This window comes from Dipodomys merriami, unplaced genomic scaffold (assembly GCF_024711535.1).
Source record: "Dipodomys merriami isolate MVZ:Mamm:240054 unplaced genomic scaffold, mDipMer1.0.p SCAF_40, whole genome shotgun sequence".
Taxonomy (NCBI): domain Eukaryota; kingdom Metazoa; phylum Chordata; class Mammalia; order Rodentia; family Heteromyidae; genus Dipodomys; species Dipodomys merriami.
The window spans coordinates 6326827-6349924 of record NW_027205604.1 but is presented as its reverse complement, the minus strand read 5'-3'; the positions used below and the strand labels follow the sequence as shown (position 1 = coordinate 6349924).

At 43.9% G+C, this 23098-nt stretch overlaps 1 protein-coding gene across 1 annotated transcript in view; it reads right to left on the bottom strand.

The window, feature by feature from the left end:
• The window catches only part of Nceh1 (neutral cholesterol ester hydrolase 1), a 57855-nt gene extending 47674 nt beyond the window's left edge, over positions 1 to 10181 (bottom strand). Inside the window, exon 1 of the mRNA XM_069991885.1 lies at positions 9809 to 10181. Coding sequence (XP_069847986.1) covers positions 9809 to 9946 — 138 coding nt within the window. The 5' untranslated portion in view covers positions 9947 to 10181. The remainder of the gene's footprint in view (positions 1 to 9808) is intronic.
• Positions 10182 to 23098: the final 12917 nt, after the last annotated feature.

Sequence of the window (23098 nt, the reverse complement as noted above, 5' to 3'; positions counted from 1 at the left end):
CTATTTAGTATGAAAGTGATATTGAGCTGGGTACAGTAACTTATACCTGTAAGTTTTTTGGGAGGTAGACATTGGAAGAAGGCACATGGTTTGAGGCTAGCTCAGGCAAGAAGTTAGTGAGAGCATATCTCAATTTTTTTAAATGCTAGCCATTATAACACTCATTTGCAATCCTAGGTACACAGGAGATGTAAATAGAAGGATCATGGTCTAGGCCAGCTGGGACAAACAATGAAAGAAAAGAGGGGGGAGACCTCATCTGAAAAATAAGGCAAAAAGAGTTGAGACATGGGTCAAGTGGTAGTATGCCAGCTATGAGCAACTTAGGGCTCAAGGTTCCGAGTTCAAGCCCAGGGACTGGCATTAAAAAAAATAGCCTGGGCACTGGTGGCTCAGGCCTGTAATCCTAGTTACTTAAGAGGCTGAGATTTGAGGATTGTGCTTCAAAGCCAGCCTGGGCAGGAAAGCCCAAGAGACTCTAATCACCAATTAACCACCAGAAAACCAGAAGTAGAGTTGTGGCTCAAAGTGGTAGAGTAATAGCATTGAGCAGATAAGCTTAGTGGCAGTGCCCAGGCCTTGTGTTCACTGTTCAGGCCCTATGACTGACAAAAACAAAATAACTCTTAGATTTCAAACTTTCAAAGGAAAACTAATTTGAGTTTCAAGGCAGGGACAATACTACAGAACAGGGAGCTCAAAGAGGGACTGTCATTCATGTCTTATGGGACATTCACCACTTACCCCATCCAAGAGAAAAAGTGAAATGTAGGAAATTTGCCACTAATCTTTGAAGGCATAGCCAACAATTGCAATTAGAGCTAGAACAGGTAGCTAAGCCATTCCAAATTGAAAGGCAAGCATAAATCTCTAAACATATGATGAGGAAGTTAAAACCCCAGAAAACTGCTAGGCTGCAAGAAAAAAAAAAAAAAGAAGCTGGGAAATGATACAAAAAGCCATTTTTGGCTAAGTTGAGAATCCGAAGCACTTAGAAACAAAAGTTTTGTCCCATGAATAGATGGAGTCACAAAGAGGAGGCAACTGAAAACAGAATCACGAATCCCTAATTTTTGTTTCTGGGTTTGTTTTTGTTTTATTGGCAGTTTGTCTATCATAAACAATCCTCAAACCAAACCGTAAACACTAAGAGGGGATTGAGTGGTAAATGGCAAGAAAGCAGATGACTTGGTGGAGAGCCATAAAGGAAAAAATGCCAATCCAAGGAATGAGATGTATAAGGGCTCTAAAAGCAAAAGGAAATGCTGGCAGGATACACAAAGAGAAATGAAAGCTGATTAGGGTTGTGAGGGGACGAGGAAGTTATAAAAAGAGATGTGTTTGGAGTTGATGTTGAAAGATGTGGAGATGGTGGGACATACGAGGCAAAGGGAATAAGAGGAAAGGCATCAGACACAAGTGTGTAATCTCTTGCCACATTTAGTGGCACATACCTGTAATCTCAGCACTCAGAAGGCTGAGGAAGAAGGATCGTGGGTTCTGGACTAGCCTGGGCCTCATACAAATCCTGTCTCAAACCACAAGAACAAAAGCAAGTAGATGAACTCTTTAGGAGTGATTCCAGCTAAGGAACTTAGTATTTTTGTTCTATAGGGAAAGGAAGGCAGAAAGGCTAGAGGAGCACCAGGCATTGGAGCACAAGGTCAGTTTACAACTTTGTTTACACAGCTAATGTTCTTAAGTCACATACATGTACTATAATCATCTACCCAGTTCATCTGGGAAAGTTCTGGTTTAAAAACTGTTGTCCTGAGCTGGGCACCATTGGCACACACCTGTAAGCCTAGCTACTCAGGAGGCTGAGATCTGAGGATCGAGGTTTGAAGCCAGCCCAGGTAGGCAACTCTGTGAGATTTTTATCTGTAGTTAATTATCAAAAAGCCAGAAGTAGAACTGAGACTCAAGTCGCAAAAAAGCTTAGTGACAATGCCCAGGTCCTGAGGTTAAGCCTAGGACTGGCTCAAAAAACCAAACAAACAAACAAACAAAAATCTGTTCTCATGGTCTGATTGTTAACAGCAGTCCCTGTCACTCACACACAAAAAATTATGTTACATGGAAATCTAGATATATGTGACCAGATTATCTGTGTTTAATAGTAATGATAATAAAAACACAATTAAAGTCACAAACTGTCTAAACATGACCTTTCGCATAGATACACTATAAATGGGTCATAGATAAGCCATCTAGACTGATATTTACATATACTGAAATACTTTTAAATCTCCTTAAATTTGTAAGTATATTTTATTGTAAAGATACTGTACAGATGGATTACAGTTACACGAGTAAGGTAATGAGTACATTTCCTGTGGAGCAGTTACCCCCTCCTTTGTTTTTCCCCTACCATCCCTTCCCTCCTCACCTCTCAAACTCCTCTCCCAACCAAGTTGTAAAGTTCATTTTCAACATTGTGTCTTGTATATCTCATTGTTACAATGAGTCAACTTGTATCCTTATTTCAGCATTTTGTTATTTCCTTTCCCCTCCCCAAATCAGAAAAATGTATATACAAGATGCAGGGCACTGGAATCAAATACAGTGATAACAAGGGTTATACCATGGGGGAGGAACATACAAATGAAACAAAAAAATCACATAGTACATTAAAAACAACAATGACAAAGATAAAACCTTTTGTATCTCCATTTTGGGGTTCTTCTTAAATTTTTTTCATCTTGAGGATTGAACCCAAGGCCTTATGCAAGCGAGGCAAGGGCTCTACCAGTGAGCCACCTCAATAGCCAAGATTTGTTTATTAATATGATTATTATTTCATTATTATTATTATATTACATGTCAGTTTATGAGTACAGAGCATGTTTACCAATGTCATCCATCTTTTTCTTTTTCTTTCTTTTTTTTTTTTTTGATACAACTCCTCACTTCATAGCCCAGGCTGCTCTTGAACTATAGATCATACTTCCTTCACCTTCCAAGAGCTAGAATTATAGATGTATATCACCACCATCTCCAGCTGAAAACCGTGTGTGTGTGTGTGTGTGTGTGTGTGTCTGTGTGTCTGTGTGTCTGTGTGTGTCTGTGTGTGTGTTTCTGTACACATGTGCACATATATGTTAGTACCAGGGCTTCAACTGCACCTCATCTTGCTTATGGCTAGTGCTCTACCACTTGCACCATACCTCCAGTCCAGCTTTTCATTGGTGGTTTTGGAGTTGGAGTGTATGTGAATTTGGTTTTATTGGGGTTAAGGACATAAGATGAGAAATATCATCTCCCTACCCCTTCCTGCCCCCAGGGAATGTGGAGATGGAATCTAGACGATTTTTTCCCCCTGGGCTAGCTTTGCATGGTGATCCAAAGCTCAGCTTCTTGAGTAGCTAGGATTGTCAGCCTAAGTCACTGAGGCCTGTCTTAAAATCATTTCTTATAGCTCTTCAAAATATATTAGTGTTGGCGCTGTATGTGAAACCCATCTGGATAACCTTATAAATTGGTTGCATTTTGTCATTCAGACCATGCAATTCTCCCCAAACAGTAGAACAGCCACAGCATCTGCACGATGCACCCCAGCGGGGCTGGCTTCCATGCCAGCCTCTGGCACCATGGAATCAAGTGATCTAGGGGAGGCACCATCTTTCCAGGAACCTGCAAGGGTTTTAGCTGACACAGAAGTAATGATGCCAGCCTCTGCTTGCTGTAAATTCCTAACCCAGGTGGCAGAGGTGAAACCCATCATCAAGCTCCAGGGCTATGTAAGATGAATGAAAGTCATGTTTTATTTTGTGTGTGTGTGTGTGTGTGTGTGTGTGCGCGCGTGTGCTCTGTCCTGGGGCTTGAACTCAGGACCTGGGTCTTGTTCCTAAGCATTTTTTGATCAAGGCTAGCACTCTATCACTTGAGCCACGGCTCCACTTATGGTTTTTTGGTAATTTATTGGAGACCATGGGCACACCACTGGTGTCCCCCAGAATCATCTTTGGTAGGTTTCCTCATCTGTGTGTGTGTGCGTGTGCATACCACTAATAGGGTTTGAACCTAGCCTTCCTGCTCTTGCTTGAGTTTTTTGTTTATAGCTAGAGCCATGTCTCCAGTCCAACTTCGAGCTGGCTAACTGGAGATACGAATCTCACAGCTTTGTCTTCCCAGGCTCACTCTGAACTGTAAATTCTTAGGCCCCAGACTCCTGAATATCTAGGATTACAGGTGTGAGCCACTGCACGTAGATGGACCTTCTCATCTTCATCCGTATTCTTTTCCAGCATTTTCAAACACTGGGAAAGTATTCCACCCAATGGCCACAAGCTCTCAAATGTGTCTCTACATTCCAGAGCTCTAGCCACTCATGAGCACTAGCCTAAGACCAGTGCCCCTGACAGGCAACAATAAGGCTCCACATGCTGTCTTCACCCTTAGACAGGTTGCTGGCAGAGCGATGTCACCCACTGAGCCCAGAGTCTGCCCTCATGGGTCCTCTTGGCTTCTTTCTCAGCAGCAGCTCTGATGGGCAGCTCCCCAACTCCCTTCCCCAGAGTGCCTGCTCTTACCCCATCAGTCCTTCCTAAGTATTATCTCTGGCTTTCAAGTTTGCTTTCCTAAATGCCATTTTCTCCACTGCACAGAGAAGGAATGTTCTTGGCTTGTGGTATAGGTGAGAGGTCTAGTTCTTGACTAGTATGTAGGAGGACCTAGGTGTGGTCCCCAGCATTGGGGGAAAATCAAACAAACCCACAAACATTGCTAACAATGGCTGTTTCTAAAACACAGATTTGACCATGTGTGCCCTCCCCCCCTTACAAATCTTTCTGCCTTTCATCACCCAACCCATGTTTCACTGTCTTGGGGGGAGAGGGGGGATGTGTGTGTGTGTGGTGTGTGTTTACACTAGTACTGGGGATTGAACTCTCAGATCTGTGCTTCTGAGGAAGCTGACTGGCATAAGCAACTCAGGGATTGGCAATGACAATTCAAAAGAAGTGACAATTTAAAACAAGCAATTACGTAGAGCATTTGTGTACCAGTTTGAAATCAGCTTTCAGAACTTCACTAAACACTTTTTCTTCCTCTGTCTTCTGCCATCCTGTTTTCATAACCTTGCTCCACTGGTCTTTTCAGGCCTACTTTTATATTTTCTTTCTTTGTGTTGGTGCTGAGGCTTGAACTGAGGACTTGGGCACTGTCCCTGAGCTCCTGTGCTCAAGGGTAGTGCTCTACCACTTGAGCCATAGCTCCACGTCCAGCTTCTTGGTAGTTAATTGAAGGTAAAAGTCGCATGGACTTTCCTGCCCAGGCTGGCTTTGAACCATGATCTTTGGATCTGAGTAGCTAGGGTTATAAGCGTGAGCCACCGGTGCCGGGCACAACTTTTCTCCGCTCACAAGTCTAATGAGGCTCTGCTGTAACACTGAAATTTGCCTATATTATCCTCTTGCACTCGTAGAGCCAAATTATCAACCAAGTATTCTGAGCAACTCATCTATACCAATAAAATGGGAATGGGCTCATTTGCAGCAAATATGACTTGAACAGTTAAAACAGAATACATTATAACAGCAATACATTTTTAGTTCCTTTTTAGAGTAATGTTCAAGTTTTGTAGCAACTGAAATCATGGGGTGGTAGGTGATTTTTTTAAACACTGGTAAAAAATATTTATCTCTCACAGATTCTATATAAATGTAATATTGTGTGTGTGCACATGCGTGTTTGTGTGCATACATGTGAATGTGTGTGTGAAAGAGAGAGAGAGTGTGTGTGTGTCTGAGAGCAGAGCATCAGGATTTTGTTAAGGGTTCCTAGAAGACCACCTAGGTAGAATCTGTGTCAGGGATGAGTTGAGAGACACCATACAGCTTCTGTTTAGGTAATACCAGAGGATGCCGAAAAGTAGCACAAACATAATCCCTGTAATCTGCCTCCTGCACAAAGGAGATACAGGGGGCGGAGGGAGGCATCTGCCAAGGACAAGAGGATAGATTAGTGCTCATGTTTCTGGGGTTTTGGGGGGGAAGAGGGGCTTGAACTCAAAGTCTGGACACTGTCCCTTAGTGTTTTCCCTCAGGGCTGGTGCTCTGGTAGAGCCACAGCTCTACCTCTAGCTTTCTGGTGGTTAACTGGAGATAAGAGTCTCATGGACTTTTCCTGCCCAGGCTGGCTTCAAACCCCTATACTTCAGATCTCAGCCTCCTGAGTAGCTAGGATTACAGGCATAAGCGAGCCTTCCATGCTCATTTTTCTTGATACTGGGTAGGTGCAGCTGTTAGGAAGTAGGTCATGCCTCATCTCTTCAATGGCTTCATTTATATTGTAGTTGAACCAATTGGTTCAAATCAAAATTATTTGATGGAGAAAGTTTATGCCATGCAATGGAATATAGCTCTCTCTAGGTTTCAATGACACACATTGCTCTCAATTTCTTCTCTCTGCTCCCACTTTGCCCCTGGGGATGGGAGCTGGGGCCTTGCACTTGCAAAGCAAGCACTCTATAAGTGAGCTATGTCCCCAGTACCAGTTTACCTTTAGTTATCTAAGGACCCATTAGGGACTATGGGCAATCCTACAGATTTTCCTGTAGTTCCTAATGGGTCCTTAAGGTCAAGTTAAAATAACTGCAGGTCCCAGACATTTAAATTCACCCCCTGGCCAAGCACAATCCAGCTGTACAATGCTTGACAAATGTACATAAGGCTCTGGTTTTGATTAAATCCCTCTCCCATGGCCCCCGCGCTGCCAGCTCCATAGCTTGAACTCAGGGCCCTGACCTCTCATTTGCCTTTTCACTCAAGGATGGTTCTCTACCTCTACTTCCTGCTTTATTGCTAGCTCACTGGAGATGAGAGTCTTTCAGATTTGTCTGCTCAGGCTGGTTTTGAACCATATTCCTCATATCTTAGCCTTCTGAGAAGCTAGAGTTAGAGGCATGATCCACCCAGTGCCTGGACAGAAAATACTTTCATGTGATCTCATGATCTTGTCCATATTTCACAATTCAGAAAAGAAGTGAGAAGAGCTACTCCTCTGTAAAGTGACAGATGGCCTCTTGATCTGCTGTGTCAGGTAAGGACACCTGTCATCTCATCTACTGCTAGAATGCAGCCCAACCTTTTCCCTTTTCCAAACACAGCCCAGGACACTTATAGACACTTATAGACCCCACATAACCCTGCCCTTTGTGGCCCAGCAGTCTAGATGAGTAAGAAAAGCTAGTCTCACAACTGGTTTTCCCCAAATTATATGGGATAAGGATAAGGAAGGCTTCCTTGGTGACCTGAAAACATGGAATGATCTGCTGCCAACATAGCAGTTTCTCCTTTCCTGTTTTCTTTTTCCTTATTCTTTTTGTCATGGGGCTTGAACTCGAGGCCTGGGTGCTATCCCTGAGCTCTTTAGCTCAAGGGCTAGTGCTCTACCACGTTGAGCTACAGTGTCATTTCCAGTTTCCTGGTGGTTAATTGGAGATAAGAGTCTCAAGGCCTTTCCCGTCTAGGCTGGCTCTGAATATCAATCCTCAAATCTCAGCTTCCGAAGTAGCTCAGTAATACAAGTAAAGCTAGTGGTACACTCAGTGCTGAACTCTTCCTGATTTTGAATGTACTATGGGTGACCATTTAATCCATCTGGGTAAACACTAGTTTTCTCCAGAATCTATGAAAGGTGTTGATTGCACATTACATATTTCCAGGAGGAAAGTGAGGGACTCCAGGATGCTATATGAAGACTGAGTTTTTGGTAACAATGCTGGAGTATGGTACTGCCAACACTTTGGTTAGCAGCAGGAAGCAGAATAGCAGTCTATAACTTTAGACTTTCTCTGACAAAGCTAGGCCTTGGAGTTGGAAACTGGAATCAACCATTAGGCGTGTAGTAAGCTTTTTTTTTTTAATGGTTGGTCATGGGGCTTGAACTCTGGGCTTGGATGCTGGTCCCTGCACTCTTCAGCTCAAGGTGAGCACTCTACTGCTTGAGCCACAACACTACTTCAGGTTTTGTAGTGGTTTATTGGAGTTGAGAGTCTGGACTGGACTGGCTTTGAACTGTGATCCTCGGATCTCAGCCTCCTGAGTAGCTAGGATTACAGGTGTGAGTCACTGGTGCCTGGCAGTAGTAAGCTTTGAATAGGGCAAAGCCACAGACAGGGAAAAAGAATCTAAATCCTTTAGGCAAATCATGTATTTTCTCTGTCTAGTTGTCTTTCTGAAAGGACTCTGCAAAAATAACATAGATTATAGCCAGATGCTGATGGCTCATGTTTGTCATCCTAGTGTATCAGGAGGCTAAGATCTGAAGATCACCATTTTAAATTAGCCTGGGCAGAAAAGTCCTTGAGACTCTTATCTCCAATTAACTGCCAGAAAGCAAAAGATGGAGTTGTAACTCAAGTGGTAAGAGTGCCAGCCTTCAGCAAAAACAGCTAAGATGCCCAGTGCTGGTGGCTCACACCTGTAATCCTAGCTATTCAGGAGGCTGAGATCTGAGGATTGTGGTTCAAAGCCCACTCTGGCAGGAAAGTCCAGAGACTCTTATCTCCAATTAATCACCAAAAAGCTGGAGTGGAGCTGTATGTAGCTCAAATGGTAGAGCACTAGCTTTGAGCACAAAAGCTCAGGGACAGTACCCAGGCTTTGAGTTCAGGCACACACACACACACACACACACACACACACACACACACACACACACACACACACACACACACACACACACACACACACACACACACACACACACACACGGAATGCTCTGAGACATAACCGAGGACATAACCGAGATCCTGCGTTCAAACGCTCAGACTGGTATACACTTCCCCAACACAAGAAGAGTTTAGATAAGGCAGTCTATTCAGAAATACTATCCACTCACAGGGCCGGGCCTTGGCTTCAGGCTGTAGTTCTGTTACAGAACACAATACCTTCTATCATGGAATCCAGAGCCGGATACATTTTCCCGGGGACCGGGAGCGGGGTGTAGAAACACACACCCGCATACAGAAGAGGGCAAAGCTACCCTTCCGGTGAACGCCGGCTTCGGGCCCAGGCAAAGGTTATCTATCTCCTTGACCGGCAAGGACAGAAAACAAACGCAGAAGGGCACCACCTCCCGGACCTTGCAGCCCTTCGGGCCTGCGGACCGCCGTTCTGGGGCTGAGAAGCAGCACCGATGAAGCGGGGGCGATCGCGCGGTTTGAATGCTAGGGGACCTTGGCCCGCCATCCCCGGAGCCCTTCCACCCGCCCCGCTGCACTGCCTGCAGCTTCTCATTTCTGCTTTTCGGGCAGCCTGAACCTGTTTCCCAACATTTAACCCATTCCATGCGGGGCCCCGATGGGGGTGCAGGCCAGTGGTTTCTCAGATGCCCGAGGGATTCGGCTTTTGACCCCACAAACCAAGAAGCAGAGGGGGCGGAGGGTGGGGGGAAGGCACTGGAGGGGGAGGGGGAAGGGCTCTCGGGGCGGGGGAGGGGCGTTGCACAGCGGTGAAGCCCGTGCAGGAACTTCAGCCCCCAGCACGACACACGCAGGTCGGGCTCTCCTATTGCAAAGAGGGGCGAAGGGGGGATACCCCGAACGTGTCGAGCGATCGCGTCGCTGCATTTGGAGGAAAAATAAGGGGAGCACAAACATGCATTTTCGTGCAACACGGTGGCGAAATGTGGTGTCCCCCATCCATCCACCCACCCACCCATCCATCCATCCATCCATCCACCCACCCACCCATCCATCCATCCATCCATCCATCCATCCATCCTCCCATCCATCCTCCCATCCGTCCCCCCCATGCACCGCTCACGGGGAGGGAGAGGGAAGCAGCGTCCGGCTGCACCTCACCAATTGCTGTGCGCCCCGGAAAGTCGCGTCCAGCAGCATCAGCTTCCAGGGGTCGGACACGGAGCTGGGCAGCGGGATGTAGATGTAATAGGCGGCCAGCGCCACCAGCGCGGTCAGCAGGACCAAGGACGACCTCATGGTGCCCCGGCCTGGGGTCCCTAGCGATGCCACCCGCAAGCCCTCTAGCAAGTTTCCTGCCAGCCGCAGCGGCTCCTCCGCGTTTATGATAAGCCCGGGAGCCAATCACCGGCGGCGTCGGGAGGAAGTGGCCGCGCGGACGCGGACGTGCCCTCTCCCTCCCCGGTGCCCGGGCGAAGCCGTGCCCGGCGTCCCAGGTTGGAGGAAGCCGCCGCGGGCGGCGCGCAGCGCACCCCGGAGGACGCGCCCGGTACTGCAGCTGGGCAGTTCTCTGAATGGGGAAGCTGGAATCCTTTGGGAGGATAGGAAGGGGTGAGGGGGTCCTCTGGCTAGAGTCTCTGGGCAATTCTGGATTCAAAATGACGATGTGTTGAGACAGATAATGATAATAAAAATAAATAAATAAAACTCCTCTCTCTTGACCCAGACTTATAATGGAATGTAAGTTTCAGCTGATGAGCGGTGGAAAAAAAGAGAATTAGTAGAATCCTCATAATTCAAGCGATGGTCCATCAGCATCTCAAGTCTTGCTTTCCAGATCCAGGTCTCCAAAAAAAGAACACACGCTCTTTGCTCCAACATCCTTAGATAAAAGGCTGATTCCAAGCTGGGACAGGCAAACAACAAGATAAAGCTGCGTACCAAAGGATGAAAAAAGGGTTCAAAATGGCCCCGAGCTGGTGGCTCGTGCCTGTAACCCTAACTACACAGGAGGCTGATATCTGAGGATCATGGTTCGACGCCAACTTGAGCAGAAACCTCTATGTAATGCCTATCTCCAATAAACCACCAAAAGCCAGAAGTAGAGCTATGGTCCAACTGGTAAAGAGCCAGCCTTGAGCAAAACAACTCAGGGTCATTTCCCAGGCCCTGAATTCAAATCCCAGTAACAGCGCAAAAAGAAAAAGGAAATCACCAAAACAAATCACCTAGAAACCATTGAGTAACATAAAAATCCCTAAGTCGGTTCCAATGTAATATAAATAAAGAGAAAAGCCTTTTCTTACAATAGAAAAACATTTCTGGGGCTGGGAAGGTGGCTTAGTGGTAGAGCGCTTGCCTTGCATGCATGAGGCCCTGGGTTCGATTCCTCAGCACCACATAAGCAGAAAAAAAAAAGCTGGAGTGGCACTGTGGCTCAAGTGGTAGAGCGCTAGCCTTGAGCTGAAGAGCTGAGAGACAGCGCCCAGGCCCAGAGTTCAGGCCCCACGACTGGACTCCTCCCCCCCCCAAAAAAAAATAACTAGTACATAGCATTATTCATCTTAAAATAGTACTATAAATTTAATTCACAGAAGTGAGATAACTGTAGATACAGACCTGATGTGAGATTACCAGGAGAAAGTTGATTATCTGTTCAAGGTTGGAGGTAAACATTTATTTGTAGGGGATACTTCAATAGTGTTTCAAATAAAATGTGATATATTTCTTTTATATTTTTCCTTTTTAAAATGCTTTTTAATTTTAGTTATTGGCTCCATACCTAATCTCTAAACAGGGTTGTATATCCTTCTGTGTGAGGATATATGCAGGATGGTAGAAGCTAATCTTCATAGGTAATTAAAATTTCAGAGAACTATAGAACAAGATGAGTACTGGACTTGATTACTCATTTAGGAAACCCACAAAATAATTTGGTCTTATCTTTTAGATTTTTATATTTGTGTGTGTGTGTGTGTGTGTGTGTGTGTGTGTGTGTGCTAGTCAGGGCCTATGTGCTGTAGCTGAGCTTTGTGTTCAATCACTGTACTTCTTGAGCAATAGCTTCACTTCTGGCTTTTTGTTGGTTAATTTGAGGTAAGAGTCTCAGGAACTTTTCCTTCTCTGGCTGGTTTTGAACCATGATCCTCGGATCTTAGCTTCCTGAATAGCCTAGATTACAGGTGTGAGCCATCAACATTTTATACAAGATCTACTGCCCCAATCCTGTCACACTGAGAATATTAGTTTGCATTGCATTAGTAACTCAAAATAAATAATCCCTCTAAAAAGTTTACTCCACAAAGTAAGGTCAGGCTAGTTAAAGCAAACACTATATGTGTGTTTTACTATGGATTGTTTTTTACAAAACAACCATTAAATTTTGTTTTAGGAGGAGCGCAGATTCCCCAATTATGTTAAGTACTTAGTATACATTCAGAATTCGGAGATCACTGAGGTGATACTTAGGATTCTCCATGTCTCCATACCAGGGAAGATTAAGGGAGCTATAGTCTTGTTCAATGAAATAAAATCTTTTGTCAGATTATTGAATATTTACTGATTGAGAAAACTAATGTTGAATAAGGTGATACATGCCTATTATCCCAGCGGGAGACTGAGGCAGGAGGGTTGAAAGTTTGAGGCTTGAGAGCCAGCTTAGGCTACACAGCAACACAGTGAAAGAAAGAAAGACAGAAAGACAGACAGACAGACAGAAAGAAAGAAAAAAAGAAAGAAAGAGAGAAAGAAAGAGAGAGAGAAAGGAAAGAAAGAAAGAGAAAGAGAGAGAGAAAGAGAGGGAGGGAGGGAGGGAGACAGGGAGGGTCAGAGGGAGGGAGGGGGAAAGAAAGAGAAGAAAGGGAGAAAGAAAGCATGAGGAAGGGAAGGAGGGAGAAAGAAAGAAAAAGAAAGAGGGAGGGAGGGAGAGGGGGGAAAGAGAAAGAGGAAGAGAAGAAAGAGAAAGAAAGAGAAGAAAGAGAGGGGAAAAGAAAGAGTATGAGGAAGGGAAGGAGGGAGAAAGAAGGAAAGAGAGAGAAAGGAAGGAAAAGAAAGAAAAGAAAGAAAGAAAGGAAGGAAGAAAGAAAGGAAGAGGGCTGGGAAGTTAGCTCAGTGGTAGAGCACTTGCCTTACATGCCTGAGGCCCTGGGTTTTGATTCCTCAGCACCACATTAGCAATAAGAAAAAAGCCGGAAGTGGTGCTGTGGCTCAAGTGGTAGAGTGCTAGCCTTGAGCTGAAGAGCTGAGGGACAGCGCCCAGGCCCAGAGTTCAGGCCCCACGACCGGACCCAAAAAAAATAAAAATAAAGGGTTGGGAAGGTGGCTCAGTGGTAGAGCGCATGCCTTGTATGCCAGAGGCCCTGGGTTCGATTCCTCAGCACCACATAAGCAAAAAGAAAAAAGCCGGAAGTGGCGCTGTGGCTCAAGTGGTAGAGCGCTAGCCTTGAGATGAAGAGCTGAGGGACAGCGCCCAGGCCCAGAGTTCAGGCCCCACGACCGGACCCTAAATAAATAAATAAATAAATAAAAATAAAAAAAGAAAGGAAGAAAAGGAATTTCTTCTGATTTTCAGACTAAAGTAAATACCATTGGTAACATTTAAAGGTGTATAGTCCTGTAATCCCTGGGAAAATCATTTAATAATTTTTAATATAATGAGACTTCTTGTGTTATGTACACATTCAAGAACCAGATATATGTTTATAATCTAGGCATGGAATAATAAACCAAGGAGCTGACAATATTTAAGCTTATACAGCATCACAGTGTGTTAAGTACCTCATCACCTTTGCACCTGGCCCTGTTCATCAGGCTTGTGCAGGCAGTGGAAGGTACAGAGAGACACACAAAAGAGACCATTTCCTCAGGGAATTGTCTCATGAAACTACAGAGGCTGAAGAGTCCCTTTTTTTTTTTGATCCATCATGGGGGATGAACTCAGGTCCTGGCACTGTCCCTCAACACTTCAGCTCAAGGCAAGTGCTCAACCACGTGGCACCACTTCTTGTTTCCTGGTGGTTTATTGGAGATAAGAGTCTCAGGGACTTTCTGCCCAGGCTGGCTTTGAACCACATCTTCAGATCTCAGCCTCCTTAGTAGCTAGGATTACAGGCGTGAGCTACTGGGGCTTGGCTGAAGAGTCCCATTTTAAGCTAGAGCTAGGAAAGCTTGAATCGCTGCTCAAGTCCAAACAAGGAGGGGACTTGGTTCCCATTCTGATGCTGAACATCGGAGGAATTGTGAAGCCACTGATGCAAATTCCAGAACCCAAACAGGAGTGGGTGTGAAGTTGTGATATCCCAGGGGAGAGAGGAGGGGAGGGGAGAGGAGGGGAGGGGAGAGGAGAGGCCTTAGCCACTGAAAGGTACCCTACTCACAGTGGGTGAGAGCATACCTTCCTTAGGCCACAGGTCCAAATGCCAGTCTCTTGTATTTTGTGTTTTCCTTATAAGTTCATTGTAGGAAGGAGTTTCCCCGTGATAATGTGCCATGTACCTATCATATTCTTTGAAGCCAGGCACCAGTGTTTCACACTTGAATCCTAGTTACTCAGGAGAATGAGATCTGAGGATCCTGATTCAAAGCCAGCCTGGGCAGAGTAAAACAGACTTCAGCAGACAAATCCAAGAGACTCTTACCTGTGATTAACAATCAAAAAGCCAGACAGGTGGGCACCAGTGCCTCACGCCTTTAATCCTAGCTACTCAGGAGGCTGAGATTTGAGGATCATGGTTTGCAGCCAGCCAGGGCAGAAAAGTCCCTGTGAGACTCTTATCTCCAATAAACCACTCAAAAGCTGGAACTGGTGCTGCAGCTCAGGTGGTAGCCTTGAGCACAAAGAGGCTCAAGGACAGAAACCAGGCCCTAAGTTCAAGCCCCACAGCTGACAAATAAACAAAAACAAAAACAAAAGCCAGAAATAGAGGTGTGGCTTAAGTGGTAGAGCACCACCTTGGAGCAAAAAAGCTAAGGGACAGAACCCGGTCCTGAGTTCAAGCCCCAGTACCCCCATCACTCACACACACACACACACACACACACACACACACACACACACACACACACACACACACACACACACACACACACGATTTACTAATTATGTAAGATGTCCTAGGGCTTGAACTCAGGGTCTGAGCCCTGATCTATTTTTTAATTTATTTTGTGCTCAAGCCTAGAACTCTGCCATATGAGCCATATCTCCACTTTTGGCTTTTGGGTGGTCAACTGGGGATGAGTCTCCCAGACTCTCTTTCCTGTAGTAACTTCAAACTGTGATTCTCAGATCACAGCCTCCTGAAAAGCTAAGATTACAGGTATGTACTACTAGCACCTGGCATTCTATAAGAATTTTAGCACAAGATATTTTAAAGGGCCCATGAAGCCTTAAAATGTCTTTAATAAATAGGCCAGGCACTGGTGGCTCACGCCTATAATCCTAGCTACTCTGGAGTCTGAGATCTGATGATGCGGGCTTCTAAGCCAGCAGGGGTAAAAAGTCCATGAGACTCTTATCTCCAAATAACCACCAGAAAACCAGAAGTGGAACTCTGCCTCAAAGTGGTAGAGCACTAGTCTTGAGTGAAAAAGCTCAGGGACAGCACCCAGGCCCTGAATTCAAGCTCCATGACAGATTGAAGAAAAAAAAAGTCTTTTAATAAGGGAAATACAAGAACTCTCACCAAAAAGTAACATACTGGGGAAAAAGCAAAAGATGAGTAAAATAGCTTTAGCACAAGAGTGATCACAGTTACATCACAGAACTGTGTATGTGGCAAGAAATGGTATCATTGAAAGAACAGAAAAACTTTAAACTCCATAGTTTGCAGATTTTCCTGGGCCCAATGTTTTTTTTCTTTTTCTTAGGTAAAATGAATGATTTAGCTTTCTCAATGTTTGTGACTAATTTATGTGAAATTACATTGTAAAAGGAGGCTTACATTATGAATAGAATTTCAACATTAATCCTGTAATCAGTGCTAGAGATTTTATCATCTGATTAATGAATTCTTGTTCTTTCTTATGAAGTGGGAAGACATGACTTCACGCTTGAAAAACACTCACAGATGGATTCTTTTCCTTTCTTTCTTGTTTTTGGTCTTGGGACTTAATTTAGGACTGGGCATTGTCCCTGATCTTCTTTTCTTTCTTTTTTCTTTTTCTTTGTTCAAGACTAGCATTCTACCACTTGAGCCACAGCCCTACTTCTGGCTTTTTGGTGGCTAACTGGGGAAAAAAGTCTCAAAATCTTTTTTTCCTGCCCAGTCTTGTCTTTGAACAACATCCATCCTCAGATCTCAGCCACCTGAGTAGCTAGGATTGCAGGCCTGAGCCATTGGCACCCAACATGGACAAGTTATTTAATAGCATATGGCAGCCAATTTCTATTAAAAAGTTGTTGATTTTACAAATTCTTTGATCATCTACATCACATTAATTTCATGCTTTTCCCCATGGTATTTCCCTAACTTTTATGCTAAGTTTTTCATATTTGTTATTAAAAGTCTTATTGCCCCCCAAAATAGCAGGATACAAAATAAACCCACAAAAATCAGTTGCCTTCCTATACACTGATAATGTACAGGAAGAGAGGGAAATAAAGGGAGCAACCCCATTCACAATAACCTCCCAAAAAATAAAATATTTAGGAATTAACCTAACCAAAGATGTAAAAGAACTATTTAATGAGAACTATAAAAAGTTAAAAAAAGAAATTGCAGAAGACACTAGGAAATGGAAAGACCTCCCATGCTCCTGGATAGGCCGACTTAATATAGTAAAGATGGTAATACTTCCCAAACTAATATACAAATTCAACGCAATTCCTATTAAAATCCCAATGACGTACATCACTGAAATACAGAAAACAGTCCAAAAATTCATATGGAACAACAAAAGACCTAGAATAGCCAAAACAATTCTAGGGGATAAAGACAATATGGGAGGGCTATCCATGCCGAACTTCAAACTCTACTACAGAGCTATAATAACAAAGACAGCATGGTACTGGCACAAAAACAGACCCGAAGACCAATGGAACAGAATAGAAGATCCAGAAATAAATCCACAGGCCTACAGCCAGCTGATATTCGACAAAGGAGCCAAAGACATACAATGGAAGAAACACAGCCTCTTCAACCGCTGGTGCTGGGAAAACTGGGCAGCCACATGCAGAAAACTAAAAGTGGACCCCAGCCTATCACCATGCACCAACATCAACTCAAAATGGATTAAAGACCTTAACATTAAACCTGAATCTCTGAAACTACTGCAGGACAGAGTAGGAGAGACACTTGAACTAATAGGCACAGGAAGGAACTTCCTGAACAGAGTCCCAGGGTCACAACAAATTGGAGAGAGACTCGACAAATGGGACTACCTTAAAATAAAAAGCTTCTGCACAGATAAAGCTATCGCAACCAAGCTAGAAAGACAACCAACTAATTGGGAAAAAAATATTTACCAGCAATATATCAGACAAGGGGTTAACATCCTGTATATACAGGGAACTCAAGAAACTAATCCCTCCCAAACCTAACAAACCAATTACTAAATGGGCAAGGGAACTAAAGAGGGACTTCTCAAATGAAGAAATAAAAATGGCAAAGAAACACATGAGGAAATGTTCATCATCCCTGGTGGTGAAGGAAATGCAAATAAAGACAACCCTGAGATACCACCTTACCCCAGTCAGAATGTCCCACATCCACAAATCAGCCAACGACAAATGCTGGAGGGGATGTGGAGAACGAGGAACCCTATTACACTGCTGGTGGGAATGTACACTCATACAACCACTTTGGAAAGCAGTCTGGAGGGTCCTTAGAAAGCTAAAGATTGACCTCCCTTACGACCCAGTCATACCACTTCTAGGCATCTACCCTGAACAACAGGAACCAATATACAAGGACACGTGCACCTCCATGTTTATTGCAGCACTGTTCGCAATAGCTAGGATATGGAAACAACCTAGATGCCCCACCACAGATGAATGGATCCAAAAATTGTGGTATCTATACACAATGGAATATTATGCAGCCATTAGAAATGACAAAATAATGGCATTTGCAGGGAAATGGATGGAGCTAGAAGGAATCATGTTGAGCGAGGTAAGCCAAGAACAAAGAGACAAACAGTACATGGTCTCCCTGATAAGTGGATGATAAATCCAAAATGTTAGGTGATATGACAAAACTAACAGGACTTAAGAAACAAAGAACTCCCACTCATCTGGTTGAACCACTACCAAATATCCCCATGCTGCTGATCACATATATAGTATATAACATGTGAGCACCGTTATATATTACAGACTGTGATAGACAATTTGCTCCAGGAAAGTTAGAATGAACTTGTGACTTTAAATGAGCATCATTATTCCACAATACTGTGAATTTCCGGAAATTAAGTAATCACTTAATCACAATAAAAAAAAAAAAAAAAAGAACCTTGGGGGAGGGAGGGAGGGAGGGGATGGTAGGGGGAAAACAATGGAGGGGGTAACAATGTTCAAGAGGAAGTGTACTCATTACCTCACTCATGTAACTGTAACCCTCTGTATAGTATCTTTACAATAAAAAAATTAAAAAAAAAAGTCTTATTGCCCCCCAGCTTTTCTGGGCCATGTGTTCTTTTCAAGAATTAATTAATTTAGAATATTTTGTAATTCTTCAATAGTACTTTGCTTTGGGGTTTTTCTGGCACTTTGTAAATACCTGTAAATCCTTTTTTTTGGGGGGGGGGGCCGGTTGTGGGCCTGAACTCTGGGCCTGGGTGCTGTCCCTCAGCTCTTCAGCTCAAGGCTAGCGCTCTACCACTTTAACCCAGTGCCACTTCCGGCTTTTTGCTTATGTGGTGCTGGGGAATCAAACCCAGGGCCTCAGGCATGCAAGGCAAGTGCTCTACCACAGAGCCAACTTCCCAGCCCCACCTGTAAATCCTTGTAAACAGTCCTGCCTTAGAAAAATAGCCATTAGGCTAAGCTTTCCTTCCAACTAGGTCAAATGCCATGAACAAACTCAACCCTGAGAAACGACAGGTTCTCCGTCTCACTGAAGAAAGAATTCAAGGGTGAGAGTTGAGCACTGGTTGTCTCGTGCCATTAATTTTACCTACATAGGAGGCTGAAGTAAGTGGATCATGGTTGGAAGCCAGCCCAGGCAGAATAGTTTTTGAGATTTTTATTTTCAAGGAACCAACAAAATGTTGGGCTGCAAGTGTCTCACTCTCTGGTCCAGGTGAACTGTAAATTTGTAATCCTCCCATCTCAACCTCCAGAATGCTGGGATTATGGGTGTGGCCCACCACACCCAGTTTATCATCTTCTTTCTGAATGGTAACTTTTCACAAACTGTAGGAAGGTAAAGTTGATTATGTAAAGCTACTGTTAGTTTCAAATTAAGCATGAATATCTTGCCTCAGTGTAGAGTGCCGTGCCTAAGTTGGACCCTGGGACTCCAACTCCTAACACCAAGTGGGTCTTCCCTGCTTGGCAAGGGAAGGGGGCAGTAGGTGGATCTGGAAGGAGAACCTTGCTTGCCAAGTTAAGGAAGATGAAACCAACCTCAGGGCTGAGGTACTGGAGGGTGGGTAACACAATCTGATTTGCATTTGAAGAGATTGTTCTGATACTATAGAACTGTTATCTGGGGCAGAAGCTAGATAGGATGCTGGCTTGGAAATAATTGATGGTATGTATAAGAGTGTTGCAGTCCTGAACTGGGTAGCAGGAGGGATAGAAAAGACTCAGATTTCCAAAGAGAGATGCTCAAGATTGCTGGATATTACATTGGAGGTAGAAGGACCAGAAGAGTTCAAGGTTCTAGAGTCATGGGCAACTAAGTGGGTGGTACTACTTGCTTAGAAAATACAGGAGAAGCCGGGCGCCAGTAGCTCATGCCTGTAATCCTAGCTACTCAGAATGCTGAGATCTGAGGATCACAGTTCAAATCCAGCCCAGGCAGAAAGCCGGAAGTGGCGCTATGGCTCAGGTGGGCAGAGCGCTTGCCTTGAGCTGAAGAAAGCGCCCAAGCCCAGAATTCAAGCCCCACCACTGACAAAGAAAAGGAAAAGAAAAAAAATGCAGGAGAAATGGAATTCTAGAACTTTTAGATTTCTATTGATCTCAATTTGGCGATTAGTTTCACAACCTGGAAGTTCTCCAAAGGAGATGCAGGTAGGCAGTTCATTGTATGCCTTTGGCACTCAGGAGAGGTGTCTGAGCTGGAGATGGACATTTGAAAATTTAAAACCTTCATAGTGTGAAAAGTGAGAACAGAGAAATAGACTCCATTGGGGGTAGGCACTACCAGGACCAGGTTGGATTAATAAGGAGGATGAAGGAGGTTCTGCATTCTATGAATGTGTGTGTGTGTGTGTGTGTGTGCGTGCGTGCGCGTGTGTGTGCATGCACGTGTACCAATACTTGGGCTTGAATTCAGGGCCTGGCTCCTACCTCTTCGCTTTCTCAGTTAAGGCTGGTGTTCTTCCCAGCTCCATTTCTGGCTTTTTCATGGTTAATTGAAAATGGAGTGTAGGCTTAAATAAGATTAGACTTTGCCAGAGAACCATGCACAGCGAAAGGTTTATTTCCAGGAAAAGGGGGGTGGCAAGACTCCTTCTCACAAGGGAGAAGTGAGAAGAAGCACCATCTATTGTCTGGGGTGACCTATATAACCTAGGAAGTTATAGGTTATAGGTTATATAGGTTATATATAGGTTATATTGGTTATAACCTAGACGTGTGGGCCAGGGGCTTCATCATGGCGACTGGGATTTATGGCTGCTATCCAAATAGTAGATAAGGGTCTTGCAACTGCCCAGACCTGAAGGTCACTCTAAGTGGCTCTTGTTGTTTTATGTGGTGGTAGCTGCTGCAGAAAAGTGCCATCCCAAGGTAAAGGGGGTTGGAAGTTGATTATTTACTGCCTTTGCTACACTGGCCTAGTGTTGCCTAGGAAGGGAGCATGCTAAGCTGTGGAGAAGGGAAGGAGTGGACTAAGCTATGGGAAGGGAGCTCATTTTGCTGACATGGAGTCTCATGGACTTTCTACCTGGACCTAGCTTTGAAGTATGATTTTAAGTTTATTTATTTATCATTTCACTATGTTATTCAGGCTGTTCTCAATCTCCTGGGTCCAAGTTATCCTCCTGACCCAGCCCCCAGGTAGCTAAGACTATAGGTAAGTGTGACCATACTAACCTGATATTTTTGTTAAATTACTCTGATTGTGTGGTTGGTTGACAAAGCAACATTAACTTGCTATGAAAATTTCTAAATGCTTGCTGGCAATGGTCAATCACATTTGTAATTGTGGCTACATAGGAGGCTGAAATCTGAGGCTTGAGGTTTGAAGCCAGCCTGGGTAGACAAATCCAAGAGACTCTTACCTTTAATTAACCAGCTAAAAGCTGTATATGGAGGGGTGGCTCAAGTGGTTGAGCAGGAGCCTTGAGTGGAAAATGCTCAGCAAGAACCACAGGCCTTGAAGTCACCTGTAGTACCAGCACCAATGTTTCTAAATGCTTACTCTCAATTTCTATACTTCTCTCATTGTGAGCTCACAAACTGAATCTGGTCATTACACGTATATACATATATATATATATATATATATATATATACACATATATATGTATATATATATACATACATACATACATATATATATATATATATATATATATATATTATATATGATAGCCCCAGGCTTGAACTCAGGGCTTGGGCTCTGTCCCTGAGTATTCTTTACTAAAGGCTAGCACTCTACCACTCAAGCTACAGCTCCATTTTGTCTTTATGCCCCATTTTACCTTTTTGGTGGTTAGAGAGAAGAGTTTCATGAGCTTTCTCTCTTGGTCTAGCTTTGAAATCTGATCTCAGATCTCAGCTGAGATCCTGAGGTCTCAGCCTACTAACTAGGTAGGATTACAGGTGTGAGCCACTGGCACCTGGCTTCTGATCATATTTTGAGTAGCATTATTTTCTTTTCTGTGGGGGGTGGGGAGGGTACCAGTCCTGGGGCTTGAACTCAGGGCTTAGGTGCAGTCAGTCCCTGAGTATTTGTGCTCAAGGTTAGAAGACTACCACTTTAGCCACAGCTGCTCCACTTCTGGTTTTCAGGTAGTTAGATGGAGATAAGAGTTTCATAAACTTGCCCATGGGCTGGCTTTGAATTGTGATCCTCAGATCCTAGCCTACTGAATAACTAGGGTCACAGGCAAGAGCCACTGGAGCCCCACAGAGTAGCACTATTTTTAAAACTCCTAAAATCATTGCAAAAATAAACTAATTGGATAGCAATCCTTTAGGGGCTGTAATCTAGCACCAGTCCAGGATAGACTAGTGTTCATAGTCACTCTAATAATTTTATTTCCTGGAGGAACAAGGGCAGAGGCTTCTGAGAATACACTACTTCTTGCTATAATGACAGCTTCCCACAGCATGCTACCAATTATAGAAACCTGTCTTCTCATTGAACTTTATATGATTCTCCTGTGTCTGCTAGTCCAGCAATCTTCAACTTTTTGTTCATCCTACCTTTCCCATTTTCTTCTTTTTTAAATTACCAAGTTCCTTGTTCATGAGCCTAGGACCATGACTCCTGGACTGTTACAAAAGTCTCCTTGCTGCCAGGGTCTCCTTCCTTTTCATGAATGAAGTTGGACTCTAGTGGTTCACACGTGTAGGTACTCAGGAGGCTGGCATCTGGGGATCAAAGTTTGAAACCAGTCCAGGCAGGAAAGTCTATAGGACTGTTATCTCTAATTAACCACCCAAAAGCCAGAAGTGGAGCTGTGGCTCCAGTGATAGAGCATTAGCCTTGAGAAAAAAAAGCTTATAGTCAGTGCCCAGGCCCTGAGTTCAAGACCCAGTACCAGCACACAAAAAAAGGGAGGGGCACAGAAATGGACAAGGAAGGGTGAACAAATGCAGTCATAGTATATCCATTGTATATCCATACACTATGTGGAAAATGAACTACAGAATTTGTGGGCAGGGACAGGAAGGGGAAACATTGTGCAAAAAGACATTGTCCAAAAAGAATTGTACTCATTACCTGACTTATGAAATGGTGACCCTCTGTACAGCACCTTAATAATAAAATTAATATATTAAAACATATATGTACTAAAAAAGTCAGATCTTTCCTAATGTTTTCAAATATGAGTTTTCATGATGTCTACTCATTGGCTTTCTTAATGAATTAAATAATGTAATGTGCTTAGTAATCTAGAAATATACAACCACTTTTTTCCTTCCCTCCCCTGCATTGTAACTATTTGCTTACTCAATACTCTCCCTAACAGGATTGTGGGGACTTGAGAGGCAAGTATCTATTCCTGACTCATCTTTGTACTCATTAAATTACAATGGTTACCTTACAATTCACAAAAATTTGCACTCAGTACTAGTGGCTTATTCCTAGACTCCTAGCTACTTAGGAGACTGAG